At 45.8% G+C, this 19729-nt stretch overlaps 1 protein-coding gene across 2 annotated transcripts in view; it reads left to right on the forward strand.

The window, feature by feature from the left end:
- Positions 1 to 16595, forward strand: part of LOC120027009 (tumor protein D52-like) — a 34610-nt gene extending 18015 nt beyond the window's left edge. Inside the window, exons 2-6 of one of the 2 annotated variants that reach the window (XM_038971851.1) lie at positions 7077 to 7201; positions 7293 to 7441; positions 8992 to 9093; positions 14142 to 14190; positions 14410 to 16595. In XM_038971851.1, coding sequence (XP_038827779.1) covers positions 7077 to 7201; positions 7293 to 7441; positions 8992 to 9093; positions 14142 to 14190; positions 14410 to 14547 — 563 coding nt within the window. In that variant the 3' untranslated portion in view covers positions 14548 to 16595. Of the gene's footprint in view, positions 1 to 7076; positions 7202 to 7292; positions 7442 to 8991; positions 9098 to 14141; positions 14191 to 14409 lie in introns of those variants that run through there. The other variant, XM_038971852.1, reaches the window with a different exon arrangement.
- Positions 16596 to 19729: the final 3134 nt, after the last annotated feature.

Genomic DNA, 19729 nt, shown 5'->3' on the forward strand with positions numbered 1-19729 from the left:
CACCGGGCTCACCGCAAGTGACTGTCAGAGCCAGAGGTAACCAGAGCAGTGTGTGGGGGAGTGAGTGAGGAACTTTGTATTTGTTATAGGGTGTTTGGAAAGGGAACGAGCGATAGAGGGGGTGGGAGGGGGTCATGTGAGAGAGAGGGGGATGGATCATTTGAGTTCCTTGATTTGTGAGAGTGTGGGCGGGGGGCGTTTGTGTGTGTGTGACTGCGTACTTTTGCCATCACATCCTGACCTGTTGAGTAAGAGGGTCTGTTTGGAGCAGATGTCAAACAGACTTAGTTCTGACAAGCCCACAATGAACACACTCCTAGAAAGAAACCTAGAATGGTTTCAAACCTAAAGTGGTTTAGTCAAACCTAGAGCGGTTTATTGGCATCGCAGGAGCTTGGTCAAGCCATGAGAAATACTCTACAAAGATGGTATCATAGGCAAATCCCTTTAAACAAATATTAGTCAAAGAATGAATAACAAAGAGTTTAAGTGACTCTTAACTATGCTGGCAGTCGTGTGTGTGTGTGTGTGTGTGTGTGTGTGTGTGTGTGTGTGTGTGTGTGTGTGTGTGTGTGTGTGTGTGTGTGTGTGTGTGTGTGTGTGTGTGTGTGTGTGTGTGTGTGTGTGTGTGTGTGTGTGTGTGTGTGATAAAGGCTAGAAAAATCATGCATTGAAGAAGAAGAAAAAACGTTATTAAAAATAATATACTTTTAAATTGATTCAATTTCAGTGAATTTCCTGGTTTGAGAGAGTTAGTTAAATAGGAAGTGAGCCTGTTGTCAGTACAGAAACCAAGGCCATGTAAGGTAGAAACCCCCATGATCTGGGATGAGGGTGTAGGTTACACAGATCTGTCACTGTCAGCAGTATGGAGACCTGGACCGCTGACACCTGAGTGGCACTGCCTTGTCATCAAGAGGAGGGAGGAGAGACAATAGAAAAGGAGAGGTCAGGAAGAGGTGAGAGTGTAAAATATCTTGAGCATTTGATCTCATTTGATTAAGCATAGATCTACACAGTTTTCTCTCTCATGGAAATGTGATTTTCCAAACTGGGTACATTTCTGTTAGATTGACGCTATTTTGAGCGACATTGATGAGCATGCTTCTGCTTGTTAATACTTGTTCTTGAGACCAGCCAGTCTGTTCTGTAGCCTATTAGTGAGAAAGTCACTCTTCACTCTGTTGTTCGTCTTACTTCCTGTCCCTTACCCTGGAACTAACTGTTCAAGTCAAAAAGGATGGATTGATGGAATAGTACATCCTGTTTAGTCCTGATCCTGAACAGCCCTCCAGACAGTAGCTAACAAACACCAGCTGGTAACACTTTGAAGCCTACATAGGGCCTACACAAGAACTGCATAACAACATCATATAATACATACGTAAACAGTAGCCTACATAAGAATTTTCATAAATGCTTATGTCAACAACCGCAAATTGATACTTCCGTTGTCACAATAATTTCATTTGTGTTATGAATGTGTTATGAGTGTGTTATGAATGGGTTATAAGTGTGTTATGAATGGGTTATGAGTGTGTTATGAATGTGTTATGTATGGGTTATGAATGTGTTATGAATGGGTTATGAGTTATGAATGTGTTATGTATGGGTTATGAATGTGTTATGAATGGGTTATGAGTGTGTTATGAATGGGTTATGAGTGTGTTATGAGTGTGTTATGTATGGGTTATGAATGTGTTATGTATGGGTTATGAAGTCCTTATGTAGGTATCATTCAAATAAAGTGTTACCACTCAGGGTATCCTTTTTGATTTGACAGTATAATTTATCCAGCAGTACCTGTCGGTGTTACGTAGTTAGTTTTCTTCTCGTCAAATCAAATGTTATTTGTCACATGCGCTGAATACAACAGGTGTAGACCTTACCGTGAAATGCTGAATACAACAGGTGTAGACCTAACAGTGAAATGCTGAATACAACAGGTGTAGACCTTACCGTGAAATGCTGAATACAACAGGTGTCGACCTTACCGTGAAATGCTGAATACAACAGGTGTCGACCTTACCGTGAAATGCTGAATACAACAGGTGTAGACCTTACCGTGAAATGCTGAATACCAACAGGTGTAGACCTTACAGTGAAATGCTGAATACAACAGGTGTAGACCTTACAGTGAAATGCTGAATACAACAGGTGTAGACCTTACCGTGAAATGCTGAATACAACAGGTGTAGACCTTACCGTGAAATGCTGAATACAACAGGTGTAGTCCTTACAGTGAAATGCTGAATACAACAGGTGTAGTAGACCTTACAGTGAAATGCTGAATACAACAGGTGTAGTAGACCTTACAGTGAAATGCTGACTACAACAGGTGTAGTAGACCTTACAGTGAAATGCTGAATACAACAGGTGTAGACCTTACCGTGAAATGCTGAATACAACAGGTGTAGTAGACCTCACAGTGAAATGCTGAATACAACAGGTGTAGACCTGACAGTGAAATGCTTACTTACAAGCCCCTTATCCAACAATGCAGTTCAAGAAATAGAGTGAAGAAAATATTTACTAAATAAACTAAAGTAAAAAATCAAATAAAAAGTAACACAATAAAATAACAAGGCTATATACAGGGGGTACCGGTACCGAGTCAATGTGGAGGCTATATACAGGGGGTACCGGTACAGAGTCAATGTGGAGGCTATATACAGGGGGTACCGGTACAGAGTCAATGTGGAGGCTATATACAGGGGGTACCGGTACAGAGTCAATGTGGAGACTATATACAGGGGGTACCGGTACAGAGTCAATGTGGAGGCTATATACAGGGGGTACCGGTACCGAGTCAATGTGGAGACTATATACAGGGGGTACCAGTACCGAGTCAATGTGGAGGCTATATACAGGGGGTACCGGTACAGAGTCAATGTGGAGGCTATATACAGGGGGTACCGGTACCGAGTCAATGTGGAGGCTATATACAGGGGGTACCAGTACCGAGTCAATGTGGAGGCTATATACAGGGGGTACCGGTACAGAGTCAATGTGGAGGCTATATACAGGGGGTACCGGTACCGAGTCAATGTGCGGGGGTACAGGTTAGTCAAGGTAATTTGTAGGTAGGGGTGAAGTGACTATGCACAGATAATAAACAGTGAGTAGCAGCAGTGTAAAAACAAATGGAGGGGGGGGGGGGGGGGGGGCAATGTAATAGTCCGGATGGCCATTTGATACATTTTTTCGGCAGTCTTATGGCTTGGGGGTAGAAGCTGTTAAGGAGCCTTTTGGTCCTAGACTTGGAGCTCCGGCACTGCTTGCCATGCGATACTAGAGAGAACAGTCTATGATTTGTCATCTATCAAGTCTGGAAATATGTTGGGAATGTGAGGAGGAGATGCTAGTGTCTGGCTGTAGGAATGTAGGGGGAGGCGAGGAGGTGATAGTGTGGTCGACCACACTAAGGAAAATAAGGTAATTCCATCTCTTTTAAGTCAGATTCATCACTGGTTTTGTATCAAGTAGCTCCAACCACATTTCTTCATGCTTTCATGAATGGCAATCGAAACCATAAGGTACTGGGACAATCAACCATCATCCAAACAGGTACCAACCACAGACCCATGCCAGCTGTGATTCTGTATGTCAACTTCTGTAACCATAGCAACAGTTTTTTATATATATATATAATCCTAATCAATTATAGGAAACAAATATAGGATCAGAGGTCCTAATACACTATATATACAAAAGTATGTGGACACCACTTCAAATTAGTGGATTCAGTTATTTCAGCCAAACCCGTTGCTGACAGTTGTATAAATTCGAGCACACAACCATGCAATCTCCATAGACAAACATTGGCAGTAGAATGGCCTTACTGAAGAGCTCAGTGACTTTCAACGTGGCACTGTCATAGAATGACACCTTTCCAACAAGTCAGTTTGTCAAATTTCTGCCCTGCTAGAGCTGCCCCGGTCAACTGTACGTGCTGTTATTGTGAAGTGGAAACCTCTAGGAGCATCAACGGCTCAGCCGAGAAGTGGTAGGCCACACAAGCTCACAGAGCGGGACCGCTGAAGCTGAATCATCCATCTTCTGCAACACTCACTACCGAGTTCCAAACTGCCTCTGGAAGCAACATCAGCACAATAACTGTTCGTTGGGAGCTTCATGAAATGGGTTTCCATGGCCGAGCAGCCGCACACAAGCCTAAGATCATCAAGCGCAATGCCAAGTGTTGGCTGGACTGGTGTAAAGCTCACCGCCATTGAACTCTGGAGCAGTGGAAACGCGTTCTCTGGAGTGATCAATCAATCAATCAATCAAGTTTATTTTATATAGCCCTTTGTACATCAGCTAATATCTCAAAGTGCTGTACAGAAACCCAGCCTAAAACCCCAAACAGCAAGCAATGCAGGTGTAGAAGCACGGTGGCTAGGAAAAACTCCCTAGAAAGGCCAAAACCTAGGAAGAAACCTAGAGAGGAACCAGGCTATGAGGGGTGGCCAGTTCTCTTCTGGCTGTGCCGGGTGGAGATTATAACAGAACATGGCCAAGATGTTCATAAATGACAAGCATGGTCAAATAATAATCAGGAATAAATGTCAGTTGACTTTTCATAGCCGATCATTAAGAGTTGAAAACAGCAGGTCTGGGACAGGTAGGGGTTCCATAACCGCAGGCAGAACAGTTGAAACTGGGACAGCAGCAAGGCCAGGTGGACTGGGGACAGCAAGGAGTCATCATGCCCGGTAGTCCTGACGTATGGTCCTAGGGCTCAGTTCCTCCGAGAGAGAGAAAGAAAGAGAGAAGGAGAGAATTAGAGAGAGCATACTTAAATTCACACAGGACACTGGATAAGACAGGAGAAGTACTCCAGATATAACCAACTGGCCCCCGACACAAACTACTGCAGCATAAATACTGGAGGCTGAGACAGGAGGGGTCAGGAGACACTGAATCACTCTTCAAATCAAATCAAAATCAAATCAAATTTTATTTGTCACATACACATGGTTAGCATGTGGTCTTCACCATCTGGTAGTCCCGAAGGACGAATCTGGGTTTGGTGGATGCCAGGAGAACTCTATCTGCCTGAATGCATAGTGCCAACAAAAGTTTTGTGGAGGAGGAATAATGGTCTGGGGCTGTTTTTCATGGTTCGGGCTAAACCCCTTAGTTCCGGTGAAGGGTAATCTTAACACAACAGCATACAATGACATTCTAGACGATTTTGTGCTTCCAACTTTGTGGCAACAGTTCTGGGAAGGCCCTTTCCTGTTTCAGCATGACAATGTCCCCGTGCATAAAGCAAGGTACATACAGAAATGGTTTGTCAGTGATCGGTGTGGAAGAACTTGACTGGCCTGCACAGAGTCCTGACCTCAACCCCATCGAACACCTTTGGGATGAATTGGAACGCCGACTGCGAGCCAGGCCTAAACACCCAACATCAGTGCCCGACCTCACTAATGCTCTTGTGGCTGAATGGAAGCAAGTCCCTGCAGCAATGTTCCAACATCTAGTGGAAAGCCTTCCCAGAAGAGTGGAGGCTGTTATAGCAGCAAAGGGGGGGACCAACTCCATATTAATGCGGCAGGTAGCCTAGTGGTTAGAGCGTAGGGTCAGTAACCGAAAGGTTGCTGGATCGAATCCGCGAGCTGACAAGGTAAAGATCTGTCGTTCTGCCCCTGAACAAGGCAGTTAACACACTGTTCCTAGGCCGTCATTGTAAATAACAATTTGTTCTTACTGACTTGCCTAGTTAAATAAATAATAATAATATATATTTTTTTTAATTGAATGATTTCGACGAGCAGGTGTCCACATATTTTCGGTCATGTAGTGTATCAAATCCATGATTCACACTGCACAGGCCAACACGAGATTTCGCCAATCAGAGGAAGTTAGGGACAGTGGCTCCCGATTGGCGCAGCGGTCTAAGGCGTCACTACAGACCCTGGTTCGATCCCGGGTTGTATCACAACCGGCCATGATCGGGAGTCCCATAAGGCGGAGCACAATTGTCCCAGTGTCGTCTGGGTTAGGGCAGGGTTTGGCCGGGGTAGGTCGTCATTGTAAATAAGAATTTGTTCTTAACTGACTTGACTAGTTAAATAAAGGTGAAATAAAAGAATAAAAAAATCAACAGAATGTGATATTGACAGTAGAGTATATTAGTTACCTAGTATTTACATAGTTATTTGCGTTGTTATTCCACTTGGCAGTGTGTCTTGTTGATTGACAGCTCTGTTCTGAACTACCTCTGTTTCTCTCCTACTTCCTCAGAATGGCTCCGTCCAGAAAGGTTATTCATGTGTTGTCTTTCCTACAGCGTACAGCCCTGACTGGCTGCTCAAAGCTCAGTGTCAGACATCCAAGTAGATTTGGGTATATGTGTGCGTCCCCCTGGGCTAGTGTCCATCTTCAGAGGCTATGTCTTAATCTAGCTGGTCCTCCAACTCCCATCATCCACCCCCTGTGGACCATCTTTTCTTTATGTCTTCATCATCTTCCTCCTCTTCAGAATAAGAGATACTACTCAGGTTGACAGCTGATGTTGCCATGTGAGGACAGGAAACCCTTTGAGTGTGAGGATGTCTCTCTTAACTCTTTCTTTCTCTTTATCTCTCTGCCCTCACTCTCTCTCCCCCCCACTCTCTCTCCCCCCCCCCCCTCTCTCTCTCTCTCTCTCTCCTCCCTCTCTCTCTCTCCCCCCCCTCTCTCTCTCCTCCCCCCCTCTCTCTCCTCCCTCTTTATCCCTCTCTCTCTCTCCCCCCTCCCTCTTTATCTCTGCCCTCCCCCTCTCTCTCTCCCCCCTCCCTCTTCATCTCTCTCTCTCTCTCTCTCTCGCTCTCTCCCCTCCCTCTTTCTCTCTCTCTCTGCCCTCTCTCTCTCCTCTCTCCCCTTTCTCTTTCTCTCCTCTCTCTCGCTCTCTCCCCCTCTCTCTTTCTCTCTCCCCTCCCTCTTTCTCACTCTCTCTCCCCTCACTCTCTCTCCTCTCTCTTTCTCTCCTCTCTCTCTCTGTCCCCTTTCTCTTTCTCTCCTCTCTCTCTCCCCCTCCTTTTCTCTCTCTCTTCTATTCTCTCTCCCCCCTCCCTCTCTCTCTCCAGGTGCTGTGAGACCAGACTCTATCCCAGAAATAGGGGAGGATGCAGTGACGTCAGTGACCGTGTCCCCTTCCATCCCCACCCTGACAGAGGAGGAGCAGGAGGAGCTACGAGAGGAGCTGCTCAGGGTAACCTTTCCTTAGACCTAAAGAGTTTCTTTAGTCTTTTCTCCCACCACGTCTCATCAGGTCTCCCTGTCTTTCTCCATATCTCTCGAAGGTGGAGGATGAGATCTTGACTCTGTCTCAGGTGCTGGCAACTAAGGAGAACCAGTTGGCAGACATCAAGAGGAAGCTGGGCATCACTCCTCTCAACGAGCTCAAACAGAACCTCAGCAAGAGCTGGCAAGAGGTCACCACCTCTACAGCGTACGTGGCTGTACAAACAAACACACACACACACACACACACACACACACACACACACACACACACACACACACACACACACACACTGTTCTGCAGAGTCGGTTCTTACATGCTGACTAGTCAGGGAATTAATGTGTACATACACTTTCTTCTCTCGCTCTCTCTCTCCTGCTCTCTCTCGCTCTCTTGCTCTCTCTCTCTCTCCTGCTCTCTCTCTCTCTCCTGCTCTCTCGCTCTCCTGCTCTCTCGCTCTCCTGCTCTCTCGCTCTCCTGCTCGCTCTCCTGCTCTCTCTCGCTCTCCTGCTCTCTCTCGCTCTCCTGCTCTCTCTCGCTCTCCTGCTCTCTCTTTCTCTCTCTCTTTCTTTCTCTCTCTCTCTCTCTCTCTCTCTCTCTCTCTCTCTCTCCTTCTCTCTCTCTCCTTCTCTCTCTCTCTCCTTCTCTCTCTCTCTCCTTCTCTCTCTCTCTCCTTCTCTCTCTCTCTCTCCTCTCTCTCTCTCCTTCTCTCTCTCTCTCTTTCTCTCCTTCTCTCTCTTTCTCTCCTTCTCTCCTTCTCTCTCTCTCCTCTCTCTCTCTTTCTCTCCTTCTCTCTCTCTCTTTCTCTCCTTCTCTCTCTCTCCTGCTCTCTCTCTCTCTTTCTCTCCTCTCTCTCTCTCTTTCTCTCCTGCTCTCTCTCTTTCTCTCCTGCTCTCTCTCTTTCTCTCCTGCTCTCTCTCTCTCTCCTGCTCTCTCTCTCTCTCCTGCTCTCTCTCTCTTTCTCTCCTTCTCTCTCTCTCCTTCTCTCTCTTTCTCTCCTGCTCTCTCTCTTTCTCTCCTGCTCTCTCTCTTTCTCTCCTGCTCTCTCTCTTTCTCTCCTGCTCTCTCTCTTTCTCTCCTGCTCTCTCTCTCTCTCCTGCTCTCTCTCTCTCTCTCTCTCTCTCTCTCTCTCTCTCTCTCTCTCTCTCTCTCTCTCTCTCTCTCTCTCTCTCTCTCTCTCTCTCTCTCTCTCTCTCTCTCTCTCTCTCTCTCTCTCTCCTGCTCTCCTTCTCGCTCTCTCCTTCTCTCTCTCTCTCCTTCTCTCTCTCTCTCCTTCTCTCTCTCTCTCTTTCTCTCCTGCTCTCTCTCTCTCTTTCTCTCCTGCTCTCTCTCTCTCTTTCTCTCCTGCTCTCTCTCTCTCTCTCTCTCTCTCTCTCTCTCTCTCCTGCTCTCTCCTTCTCGCTCTCTCTTTCTCTCCTTCTCTCTCTTTCTCTCTCTTTCTCTCTTTCTCTCCTTCTCTCTCTTTCTCTCTTTCTCTCTCTTTCTCTCTTTCTCTCCTTCTCTCTCTTTCTCTCTTTCTCTCTCTTTCTCTCTTTCTCTCCTTCTCGCTCTTTCTCTCCTTCTCTCTCTTGCTCTCGCTCTCTTGCTCTCTCTCTCTCTCTCTCTCTTGCTCTCCTTCTCGCTCTCTCCTGCTCTCTCTCTCTCTCTCCTGCTCTCCCTCTTTCTCGCTCTCGCTCTCTCCTGCTCTCTCTCTCTCTCTCTCTCTCTCTCTCTTTCCTGCTCTCTCTTTCCTTCTCCTTCTCCTCTCACTCATACAGCTATAAGAAGACGTCAGAGGGCCTGTCTGTGGCCGGTCAGAAGGCCACAGCAGCCTTCAACAACATGGGCTCAGCTATCAGCAGGAAGTTTGAGGACGTCAGGTGAGGCACACATATTACATGGCACCCTATTCCTTTTATAGTGCACTACTTTTGACCAGTACCCAATGGGGTTATGGTAAAAAAATAGTGCACTATATAGGGGCCTGGTCAACAGTAGTGTACTATATAGTGAATAGGGTTCCATTTCAGATGCACGCCAAAGACAGGCTCTTTTATACCCCAGAGAGAAGCCCTCTACCCTACCCCAGTCACCTTTACCCTCTATCCCAGTCACCTCTACCCTCTACCCCAGTCACCTTTACCCTCTACCCCAGTCACCTTTACCCTCTACCCCAGTCACCTGTACCCTCTACCCCAGTCACCTGTACCCTCTACCCCAGTCACCTTTACCCTCTACCCCAGTCACCTCTACCCCAGTCACCTCTACCCCAGTCACCTGTACCCTCTACCCTAGTCACCTTTACCCTCTACCCCAGTCACCTTTACCCTCTACCCCAGTCGCATTTACCCTCTACCCCAGTCGCATTTACCCTCTACCCCAGTCACCTCTATCCTCTACCCCAGTCACCTCTATCCTCTACCCCAGTCACCTCTATCCTCTACCCCAGTCACCTTTACCCTCTACCCCAGTCACCTTTACCCTCTACCCCAGTCACCTTTACCCTCTACCCCAGTCACCTTTACCCTCTACCCCAGTCACCTCTAGCCGAGTCACCTGTACCCTCAACCCCAGTCACCTCTACCTTCTACACCAGTCACCTTTACCCTCAACCCCAGTCACCTCTACCCCAGTTACCTTTACCCTCAACCCCAGTCAACTCTACCCCAGTCACCTTTACCCTCTACCCCAGTCACCTTTACCCTCTACCCCAGTCACCTTTACCCTCTACCCCAGTCACCTTTACCCTCTACCCCAGTCACCTCTAACCTCTACCCCAGTCACCTCTACCCCAGTCACCTCTACCCCAGTCACCTCTACCCTCTACCCCAGTCACCTCTACCCTCTACCCCAGTCACCTTTACCCTCTACCCCAGTCACCTTTACCCTCAACCCCAGTCACCTCTACCTGCTATCTCTCTCTCTCTCCTGCTCTCTCTCTCTCTCTCTACCCAGCCACCTCTACCTTCTACCCAGCCACCTCTACCCTTTACCCAGCCACCTCTACCTTCTACCCAGCCACCTCTACCTTCTACCCAGCCACCTCTACCTTCTACCCAGCCACCTCTACCTTCTACCCCAGCCACCTCTACCTTCTACCCCAGCCATCTCTACCTTCTACCCCAGCCATCTCTACCTCCTACCCCAGCCATCTCTAGCTCCTACCCCAGCCATCTCTAGCTCCTACCCAGCCACCTCTACCTTCTACCCAGCCATCTCTACCTTCTACCCCAGCCATCTCTACCTCCTACCCAGCCATCTCTACCTCCTACCCAGCCATCTCTACCTCCTACCCCAGCCATCTCTACCTCCTACCCCAGCCACCTCTACCCTTTACCCAGCCACCTCTACCCTCTACCCAGCCACCTCTACCCAGCCACCTCTACCCTTTACCCAGCCACCTCTACCCTTTACCCAGCCACCTCTACCCTCTACCCAGCCACCTCTACCCTCTACCCAGCCACCTCTACCCAGCCATCTCTACCCAGCCATCTCTACCCAGCCATCTCTACCCCAGCCACCTCTACCCCAGCCATCTCTACTCTCTCCCCAGCCACCTCTACCCCTGCCACCTCTACCCCAGCCACCTCTACCCTCTACCCCAGCCACCTCTACCCTCTACCCCAGCCACCTCTACCCTCTACCCCAGCCACCTCTACCCTCTACCCCAGCCACCTCTACCCCAGCCACCTCTACCCCAGCCACCTCTACCCCAGCCACCTCTACCCCAGTCACCTGTACCCTCTACCCTCTACCCCAGTCACCTTTACCCTCTACCCCAGTCACCTCTACCCCAGTCACCTCTACCCCAGCCACCTGTACCCTGTACCCTCTACCCCAGCCACCTCTAACCTCCACCCCAGCCACCTCTAACCTCTACCCCAGCCACCTCTACCCCAGCCTGGCCCATCCCTTGGTCATTAGCACCAATGAGACACATTGGAATAAAATGTGATATTTCTCCTACTAACATCCCTGAACTAATAATACTAGCTAGTACTGCTGATTTACAGTGCATTCGGAAAGTATTCAGACCTCTTCAATTTTTACACATTTTGATAGGTTTCAGCCTTATTCTAAAATGGATTAAATACCAATTTTTATAAATGTTTGAAAAAATAAAATATTCAAACCCTTTGCTATGAGACTCGAAATTGAGCTCAGGTGCATCCTGTTTCCATTGATCATCCTTGAGATGTTTCTACAACTTGATTGGAGTCCACCTGTGGTAAATTCAATTGATTGGACATGATTTGGAAAGGCGCACACCTGTCTATATAAGGTCCCACAGTTGACAGTGCCTGTCAGAGCAAAAACCAAGCCATGAGGTTGAAGGAATTGTCCGTAGAACTCTGAGACAGGATTGTGTCGAGGCACAGATCTGGGGAAGGGTACCAAAACATTTCTGCAGCATTGAAGGTCCCCAAGAACACAGTGGCCTCCATCATCCTTAAATGGAAGCCACCAAGACTCCTACTAGAGCTGGACGCCCAGCCAAACTCAGCAATCGGGGGAGAAGAGCCTTCGTCAGGGAGGTGATCAAGAACCTGATGGTCACTCTGTCAGAGCTCCAGAGTTTCTCTGTGGAGATGGTAGAACCTTCCAGAAGGACAACCATCTCTGCAGCACTCCACCAATCAGGCCTTTATGGTAGAGTAGCCAGATGGAAGCTACTCCTCAGTAAAAGGTACATGACAGCCCGCTTGGAGTTTGCCAAAAGGCAACTAAAGGACTCTCAGACCATGAGAAACAAGATTCTCTGGTCTGATGAAACCAAGATTGAACTCTTTGGCCTGAATTGCGTTACTTCTAGAGGAAACCTGGCACCATTCCTACGGTGAAGCATGGTGGTGGCAGCATCATGCTGTGGGGATGTTTTTCAGCCGCAGGGACTGGGAGACTAGTCAGGATCGAGGGAAAGATGAACCGAGCAAAGTACAGAGAGATCCTTGATGAAAACCTGCTCCAGAGCGCTCAGGACCTCAGACTGGGGCGAAGGTTCACCTTCCAACAGGACAACAACCCTAAGCACACAGCCAATACAACACATGAGTGGCTTTGGGACAAGTCTCTGAATGTCCTTGAGCGTCCCAGCCAGAGCCCAGACTTGAACCCGATCGAACATATCTGAAGAGACCTGAAAATAGCTGTGCAGCAACGCTCCCCATCCAACCTGACAGAGCTTGAGAGGATCTGCAGAGAAGAATGGGAGACACTCCCTAAATACAGGTGGACCAAGCTTGTAGCATCATACCCAAAAAGACTCGAGGCTGTAATCGCTGCCAAAGGTGCTTCAACAAATTACTGAGTAAAGGGTCTGAATACTTATATAAATGTACGATTTCAGTTTTCTATTATGGGGTATTGTGTGTAGATTGATGTGGGGGGGAGAAAACTATTTAATCCATTTTAGAATAAGGCTGTAGCGTAACAAAATGTGGAAAAAGTCAAGAGGTCTGAATACTTTCAGAATGTACTGTATGAACATGGAGCCCGTATCCAAATAATGGTGAATTTGCAGCAAGATGCTTTGATAAATGTCAGCTAAGCTTCTCCCTGAAGTTTGCTACTGATTTCTATAAAGCATAGAGTGCAGACTGAATTGTCAGGCAGGGAGAATACACGTACTAATCTATCTTATCTTCATTGTTTGTACATGTCTTTAATACAATTCTTGGCCTTTACAGATTGCAGTCTATTTCCAATTCCTTTGGGTAAGACTGTCCCCGCTAGTGCCTAGTTAGTCAGCCAATTCATACAACGTCATTTTGGATGCTGCTGAGATCATTACTCTCCAGGCAGTCTTGTGGAGTGTATTAATCCACTGCCTACTCTCTGTAGTGTTTATGACTATTCTCTCTCTCTCTCGCACTCTCTCCTGCATGGGGTAACTTGTGCTGGGGTGATTTTTGAGTTTGTGTGAGGATTCATTCAAGTGCTTCATGTGATTGAATGGTTGTCTATGTAAGCCTACATTTCCATACAGGGCTATGGTAACTGATCCACGTTGTCATGTCTGTCACCTCAACATGCTCTTTACAGTCACTCATCAATAATAGATTGATCACTGGGATAATAGACACATGGAATAAAGGATGTATGGATGTGTGTCTGTACCTCTCTACACTAACAGCGGTGCATTCTCATTCTTCGCTAATCTCTCTCTCTCTTCTCTGATGCTGTCGGATAGCATACGCTCCCTACAGCATTCTGCTAGTATGCCTGTAATGAGGTAAGGGAACACACACACACACACACCCAAACCGCGGCGCTCTGGAACCCTCTACTCCTCTGTGGCACCTTTTGCAACAACGTTTTGTAGCATTGCGGACTTGAAAAACTGGCATAAGTTCAGGATGGTAGAACTGTGAAGGTGTTTTATGGAAACTGCTGAGTTGTATCTTTAGGTCACGGTGGCACTGCCAACACCCCTCTAGTCTATAGGGATTGAGGTGCTTTGCTGCCATAAAAACGTGTGGTTATTTCCTTGTCCTTGTATTTGTACTGTTTTACCCTCTGGACAGTCGTCTATGTGATCTGTGAATAGAAGAGGATGGAATGTAGCCACTCTAGAATCACTAGTTGTTAACCCGACAGCCCATCCAGGCTGGTTAGTTAACGTTTCCTATGAACACAATGATGATACATGTGTGTCCTTTGTGTGTCAATGTCCCTGACCTCCGACGTCTCATCTCTGCTTTCTCAAGAGTCCTCTAGGTGTGGTGTTCATGTAAGAGTGTGGTGTCTGTTAGGGAGCCATTTTGGACGCAGCCTATTTCCTACGTAGTGCACTACTATGGGCCCTGATCAAAAGTAATGGACTATATAGGGGAATAGGGTACCGTTTCAGACACTGCACACCTGTCTCTGGGCGATATCACTCCTCCTCGTACCTCTCTACTCACGTCAGGTGTCACTGTCTTCACAGGAACACACCCACCTTCAAGTCGTTTGAGGAGAAAGTAGAGACTTTAAAGGTAATGGATGAGAGACGTGATGAAGAATTTCTCAGTACATTTTGGAGGAGCCATAAAATATGTATCTTTCAATATTTGGGGAGAACTTTATCAAAACAAAACAGACAATATAAAGTAAATCATTCATCCGGTCAGTTCATTTATACATTCATTCATACATTTATTGGTTCCTTCATCAATTCACTCATTCAACACCTGTATGTCTTCCTCCTCCTGCAGGTCAAGATGAGCCCGGCGGCGTCTCAGGGTGACTTTGGCGACGTGTTGACCTCTACAGCAACCTCTGACCCGTCTGTTGTCGTGGAGAAACAGCCAGAGGCCACGCCCATCGCCCTCCAGGAAGAACATCTCCAGTGAGACCAGCCTGACCTTTCACCCCTGACCCCTAGCCAGATTGACATCCGCTGGAACTATACTCTCTCTCACTCTCACTCACACCTCCCGTCTTCACCTCCTCTCGCTACAAACCCACACAACAGATCCAACAACCAAAATAAATAAATAAAATGATGAAAATATTGTTGACACCGACACTTAAGTTTGTATGACTGTGTGTTTGTATTAGAATGGACGTGGTTTAGGAACCTGCACAAGGAGAAGACAATACATGGCACACAAAGGATAGAATGTGTCACAGCCAAGGGTGCTTTATTCTGTTTATTAATAGCACAGAGCTCTTATATTTGCATGTCTTTGAGTTGGAACAGGTATTTTGGAGGGTACTTCAATTTCCCATTTTATTCTTAATCACTGTACTACTTTAAGATTTGATAACTAGAGAACGCATGGTCCTCTAACACCTGAAGTGATGGGCTCGGTCTCATACCATTTATTTGGTAACATTACTCTCACCGATATCTTCAAACCGTGTCCATCTCTGTCTGAATAGCACTAGTAATGTGGTGTCGAGCACAGCTGAGTAGAGTTAATCCCAGATCAGTGTTGCTCACACACTTCTCTCACAGTTTAACCACAGGGGGGTGATCTAAATCTGACCTCCATGCAGTTCATAGTGCTCAACTCTGACATTCGAGAGGGTGTGCCAATGCATTCAGATCTGTGTGAAATGGTGGTCACAGCAGCAGATGCATGGGTTCCTATTATGATGTCAGCAGGCCTTAACTCTTCGTCCGGTCTATATCACTCACTGCATCGCGTGGTGGGGCCAAAGTCAATATTGGACCACTTGTCTCATTGGTATCTGTGAGGGACTTGGCTATTTTCTCTCTGCTTGGAATGCTGAAACAGGATAGTCACTGGATGCTGTGTACTTCTCTACTGGTGAATGATATATGAATGGTATTTTTTATTTTTTTCTACTCTCAAAGTATATCCATATATAGTGTGATAATACATTTTTGGCATTTACATTATGTGAGGGGATGGCTTCTGATTAAAAAATTCTGTAACAAATTTTTTTTTTTTTTTACTACAGAATACATTGGTGATGATACATACAGCCTTGGACACTAGTGAGTATTTGGTGTAAATACATGCCTGATGCAAGTCCTCCCCTACTGGAAGACGACTGGTCACATCATGGCATGGATTTATTGAGGAAGTGAAAACTTTTGTAAGAAAAGCCTTGGTTCCACCATTAAGAATGAATTATGGCTAATAAAATCTCTTGTCCTCATTTAACCCAACTGCTAGGGCAGTAGGCCAGGCTGTAGGGCAGTAGGACAGGCTGTAGGCCAGTAGGAAAGTAAGGCAGAAGGACTGTACGGCAGGCTGTAGGGCAGTAGGATAGGCAGTAGGACAGTAAGGCAGGCTATAGGGCAGTAGGACAGGTTGTAGGGCAGGCTGTAGGGTAGTAGGACACGCTGTAGGACAGTAAGGTAGTAGAATAGGCTGTCTGGCAGTAAGGCTGTGGGACAATAGGGCAGTAGGACAGGAAAGTAAGGCAGTTGGGCGGTAGGACGGTAGGTCAGTAAGGGTGTAGGAGAGTAGTAAAGCAGTAGGACATTAAGGCAGTAGGACAATAAGGCGGTAAGGGAGTAGTAAAGCAGTAGGACATTAAGGCAGTAGGACAATAGGGCAGTAAGGCAGTAGTAAAGATGTAGGGTTGTATGGCAGTAGGACAATAAGGCAGTACGACAGTAAGGCAGTGGGCTGTTCACTTGTGTGTTTAATCATTAACTTTTTCACAGATATACCTCTCAGGAAAGGGGGTTTCCCACCTCGTTGTGGGCACAAATAGTTTGTCAGATTATCTGTATGATAAAAAGTATTTGATAGAGACTGCCAGATAGGCCTTCAACAGCCCCCTCTGATCTGGTCTGTAACTGGAATGGTGACGTCTCTTATTTTCTCATTAGAAAGGTTGTGAGAGATGCTGAAAGAGACACACAAAGACAGGGCATTGTTCAACTACACTCTTGTTAATAAAGAACACACATCTGGGATTTTTTTTGTTGTAAATGTTGTTTCCCCCTTTTAGGAGGTATGAGAGGAGAATCTATTTTTCATCCATTTTTTTTTTCCTTCACATTTTATCTGTACCAAAACATGATCACGAGGAATCCTTAGATCCACTCTGGTGTCACACTGTCAGAGACAATAGTAATGTCACTGTTTCATAGAAGGATGTTTGGAGGGCAGGACAGGTTTCAGGAGGTGGATAAGAAGCTTAGAAGTTGTCAGGAGGACATGTGTGCCAATGGCCACATAGATATACAGTACTATAGATATATGAATAATAGATATCTCCTTTCCTTGGTTCATTTTGAAACATACTTTTTTTTAGTAATGTCTGTAGAAGTTTAAAGATGCCTATGGTACTGAGGACTAACATGACTAAAAGTGAATAGAGCAGGGTAACACCTGCCGGTATAGTTCAGAAGTTATCGATGATACAGTACATTCAATATTTTTTGGAGCGGTTGTGTTTCATTTTGGAGCTACACTCTTTGTCTGGGTTTACTGAACCTGCCTGGGATTCTAGAACCTAGAACTTTCTAGAACCAACTTGATTAGTGTGAGTTCTGTTCTGGAACTTCAGAGTCTATACTGGGCACTTGACATCACTCACTGTGTTGCTAAATGTGGTACATCTTAAATATGGCTGCCTTGAGGAATGTGGTACATCTTAAATATGGCTGCCTTGAGGAATGTGTGACATCTTAAATATGGCTGCCTTGAGGAATGTGTGACATCTTATATTAAATATGGCTGCCTTGAGGAATGTGGTACATCTTAAATATGGCTGCCTTGAGGAATGTGTGACATCTTAAATATTGCTGCCTTGAGGAATGTGGTACATCTTAAATATGGCTGCCTTGAGGAATGTGGTACATCTTAAATATGGCTGCCTTGAGGAATGTGTGACATCTTAAATATGGCTGCCTTGAGGAATGTGGGAGATTACCATTAACAAAGCAGCCTGCCCTTGATTTGAGTCTTAATGGTTAATTGGATTTGTGATAACATTTCAGTCTGGCCTGGTCTGTATTTAGGAAAGCATTTACAATATGTTAATCTATGAGAACGTATGAACTGCTTTGGTTTTGTAAAGTGCCATATTTACTGAATGTATTACATTTGTTGACTGTAGAGCTGGATACAAGGTTGACTCAGCAAAATGACATTGCCAGCAGCAGCACCGCAGATATTCATCTGAGTGAGATGCAACACTTTTCTCTCACACAGTCGCACGCTGTATCTGCATGTGCACGGGTTGGCTTCACGCTGTTACAGCATGGTAGGTACGGGATCAAAACAGTTGATCCTCGCGGCTTCAACACTTTTAGTTGTTGAGGAAATTGACCCACAATGCCGTTAACTTTCTGCGCTCTACTAGTCAACCTTTTCGTTTTCACGCCTATATTTCATCATTTAAGCCCAGGTGCTTCTGAATGCATTGTGTATGTTTGCAGAACACAATATTAAGGGTTGAGTGAGGGTCACTTAAATTAATGTATATATGATGAGTCATGAACGTGTATCTTCATGGTGGATTTGAGCACCAATTGTGCACTTCACTTGTTTTGGGTTAGCTATAGTAATAAAACGGCCACGCTTCACTCTAGTGGGTTGACGATGATGAAGATGATGCTTTGTCTGCACAAACTGCTTATCTACTTTACTTGTATGTCTGGATGCCAAATAAAACATAACAAATGACACTTCACTTGTGTGTGTGTTTGGCCCTGGAATATGCAGAGTGTACAAAATATTAGGAACACCTGCTCTTTCCAAGATTTATTTTCATTTAGCAGATGTTGCAATCGCTCTGGATAACATGTGTTTTAGCATTACGTTGTTCTTGCACTGGTCCCCCGTAAGGATTGAACCCACAACCCTGGCATTGTAAGCATCATGCTGTACCAACTGAGCCACACGGACTAAGAGAATCCAGGTGAAAGATATGGTCGCTTATTGATGTCACTTGTTAAATCCACTTCAATCAGTGTAGATGAAGGGAAGCAGACAGGTTAAAAAAATCATTTTTAAGCTTTGAGACAATTGAGACATGGATTGTGTATGTGTGCCATTCAGAGAGTGAATGGGCAAGACAAAATATTTAAGTGCCTTTGAACGGGGTATGGTAGCAGGTGTCAAGAACGCTGCTGAGTTTTTAACGCTCAACAGATTCCCTTGTGTATCAAGAATGGTCCACCATCCGAAGGACATCCAGCCAACTTGACGTAACTGTGAGAAGCATTGGACTCAACGTAGGCCAGCATCCCCGTGGAACACTTTCGACACCTTGTAGAGTCAATAGCCTGTCGAATTGAGGCTGTTGAGGGCAAAAGGGGGTTCAACTCAATATTAGGAAGGTGTTCCTAATATTTTGTCCACTCAGTGTACAATGACAGAGACATAGTGTATTACCACCCAAAACCACCAGATGGCAGTGTGGAACAAAAACCTCACAAATAGTTTCATCCCAGATTTGCTCCAAGCCATCTGCTGTTGTATTGACCTTCATGGTCAATAAGAAGGAACTAGGGGCTGTATCTAGAGCTATAGAACTATAGAGGCGAGACTAATGTGTATCAACAAGCTGCAGGACTGTTTCTGTTCAGTTTTTGAAAAGGGAATATGTTACATTTAAATTATTCAGAAGACCTTTATCATGATGGGATTAGAATGGTGTTATATGGGAGAGAGAATTTGTTTCTCTGTATGTATTAAATATCAGTAGGCCACAGATCACACCCTCTCTCACTCCTCTTTCTCTCTTATACACACATACACCCACACAAGAAAAGCACACAATTATGTCAGTTAGTAGTAAAACAGCTCCCAAAAAGTATCTTTGTTTATCAGTGTGAATGATCACCAGTAGCTTATAGTTCCACAGCCTGGGCCATGTTCATTAGGAAATGCAACAAAAAGTATTTCAAAACATTTTGCAACGGAAAACTAAAATGACCATTTCTCTTTCAACAAGCCCATTTTTTCCTCCCTCTCTGTTTCAGTCTGTTTGTTATCTAATGAACACAACCCTGGAGAGTTCTTACACAGAGGACAACAACAGCTGAATGGACGAGAACCACTTCATGGACATGACCGTCACCATCATTAAAATGGCTGT

Source organism: Salvelinus namaycush, chromosome 32 (genome assembly GCF_016432855.1).
Source record: "Salvelinus namaycush isolate Seneca chromosome 32, SaNama_1.0, whole genome shotgun sequence".
NCBI lineage: Eukaryota > Metazoa > Chordata > Actinopteri > Salmoniformes > Salmonidae > Salvelinus > Salvelinus namaycush.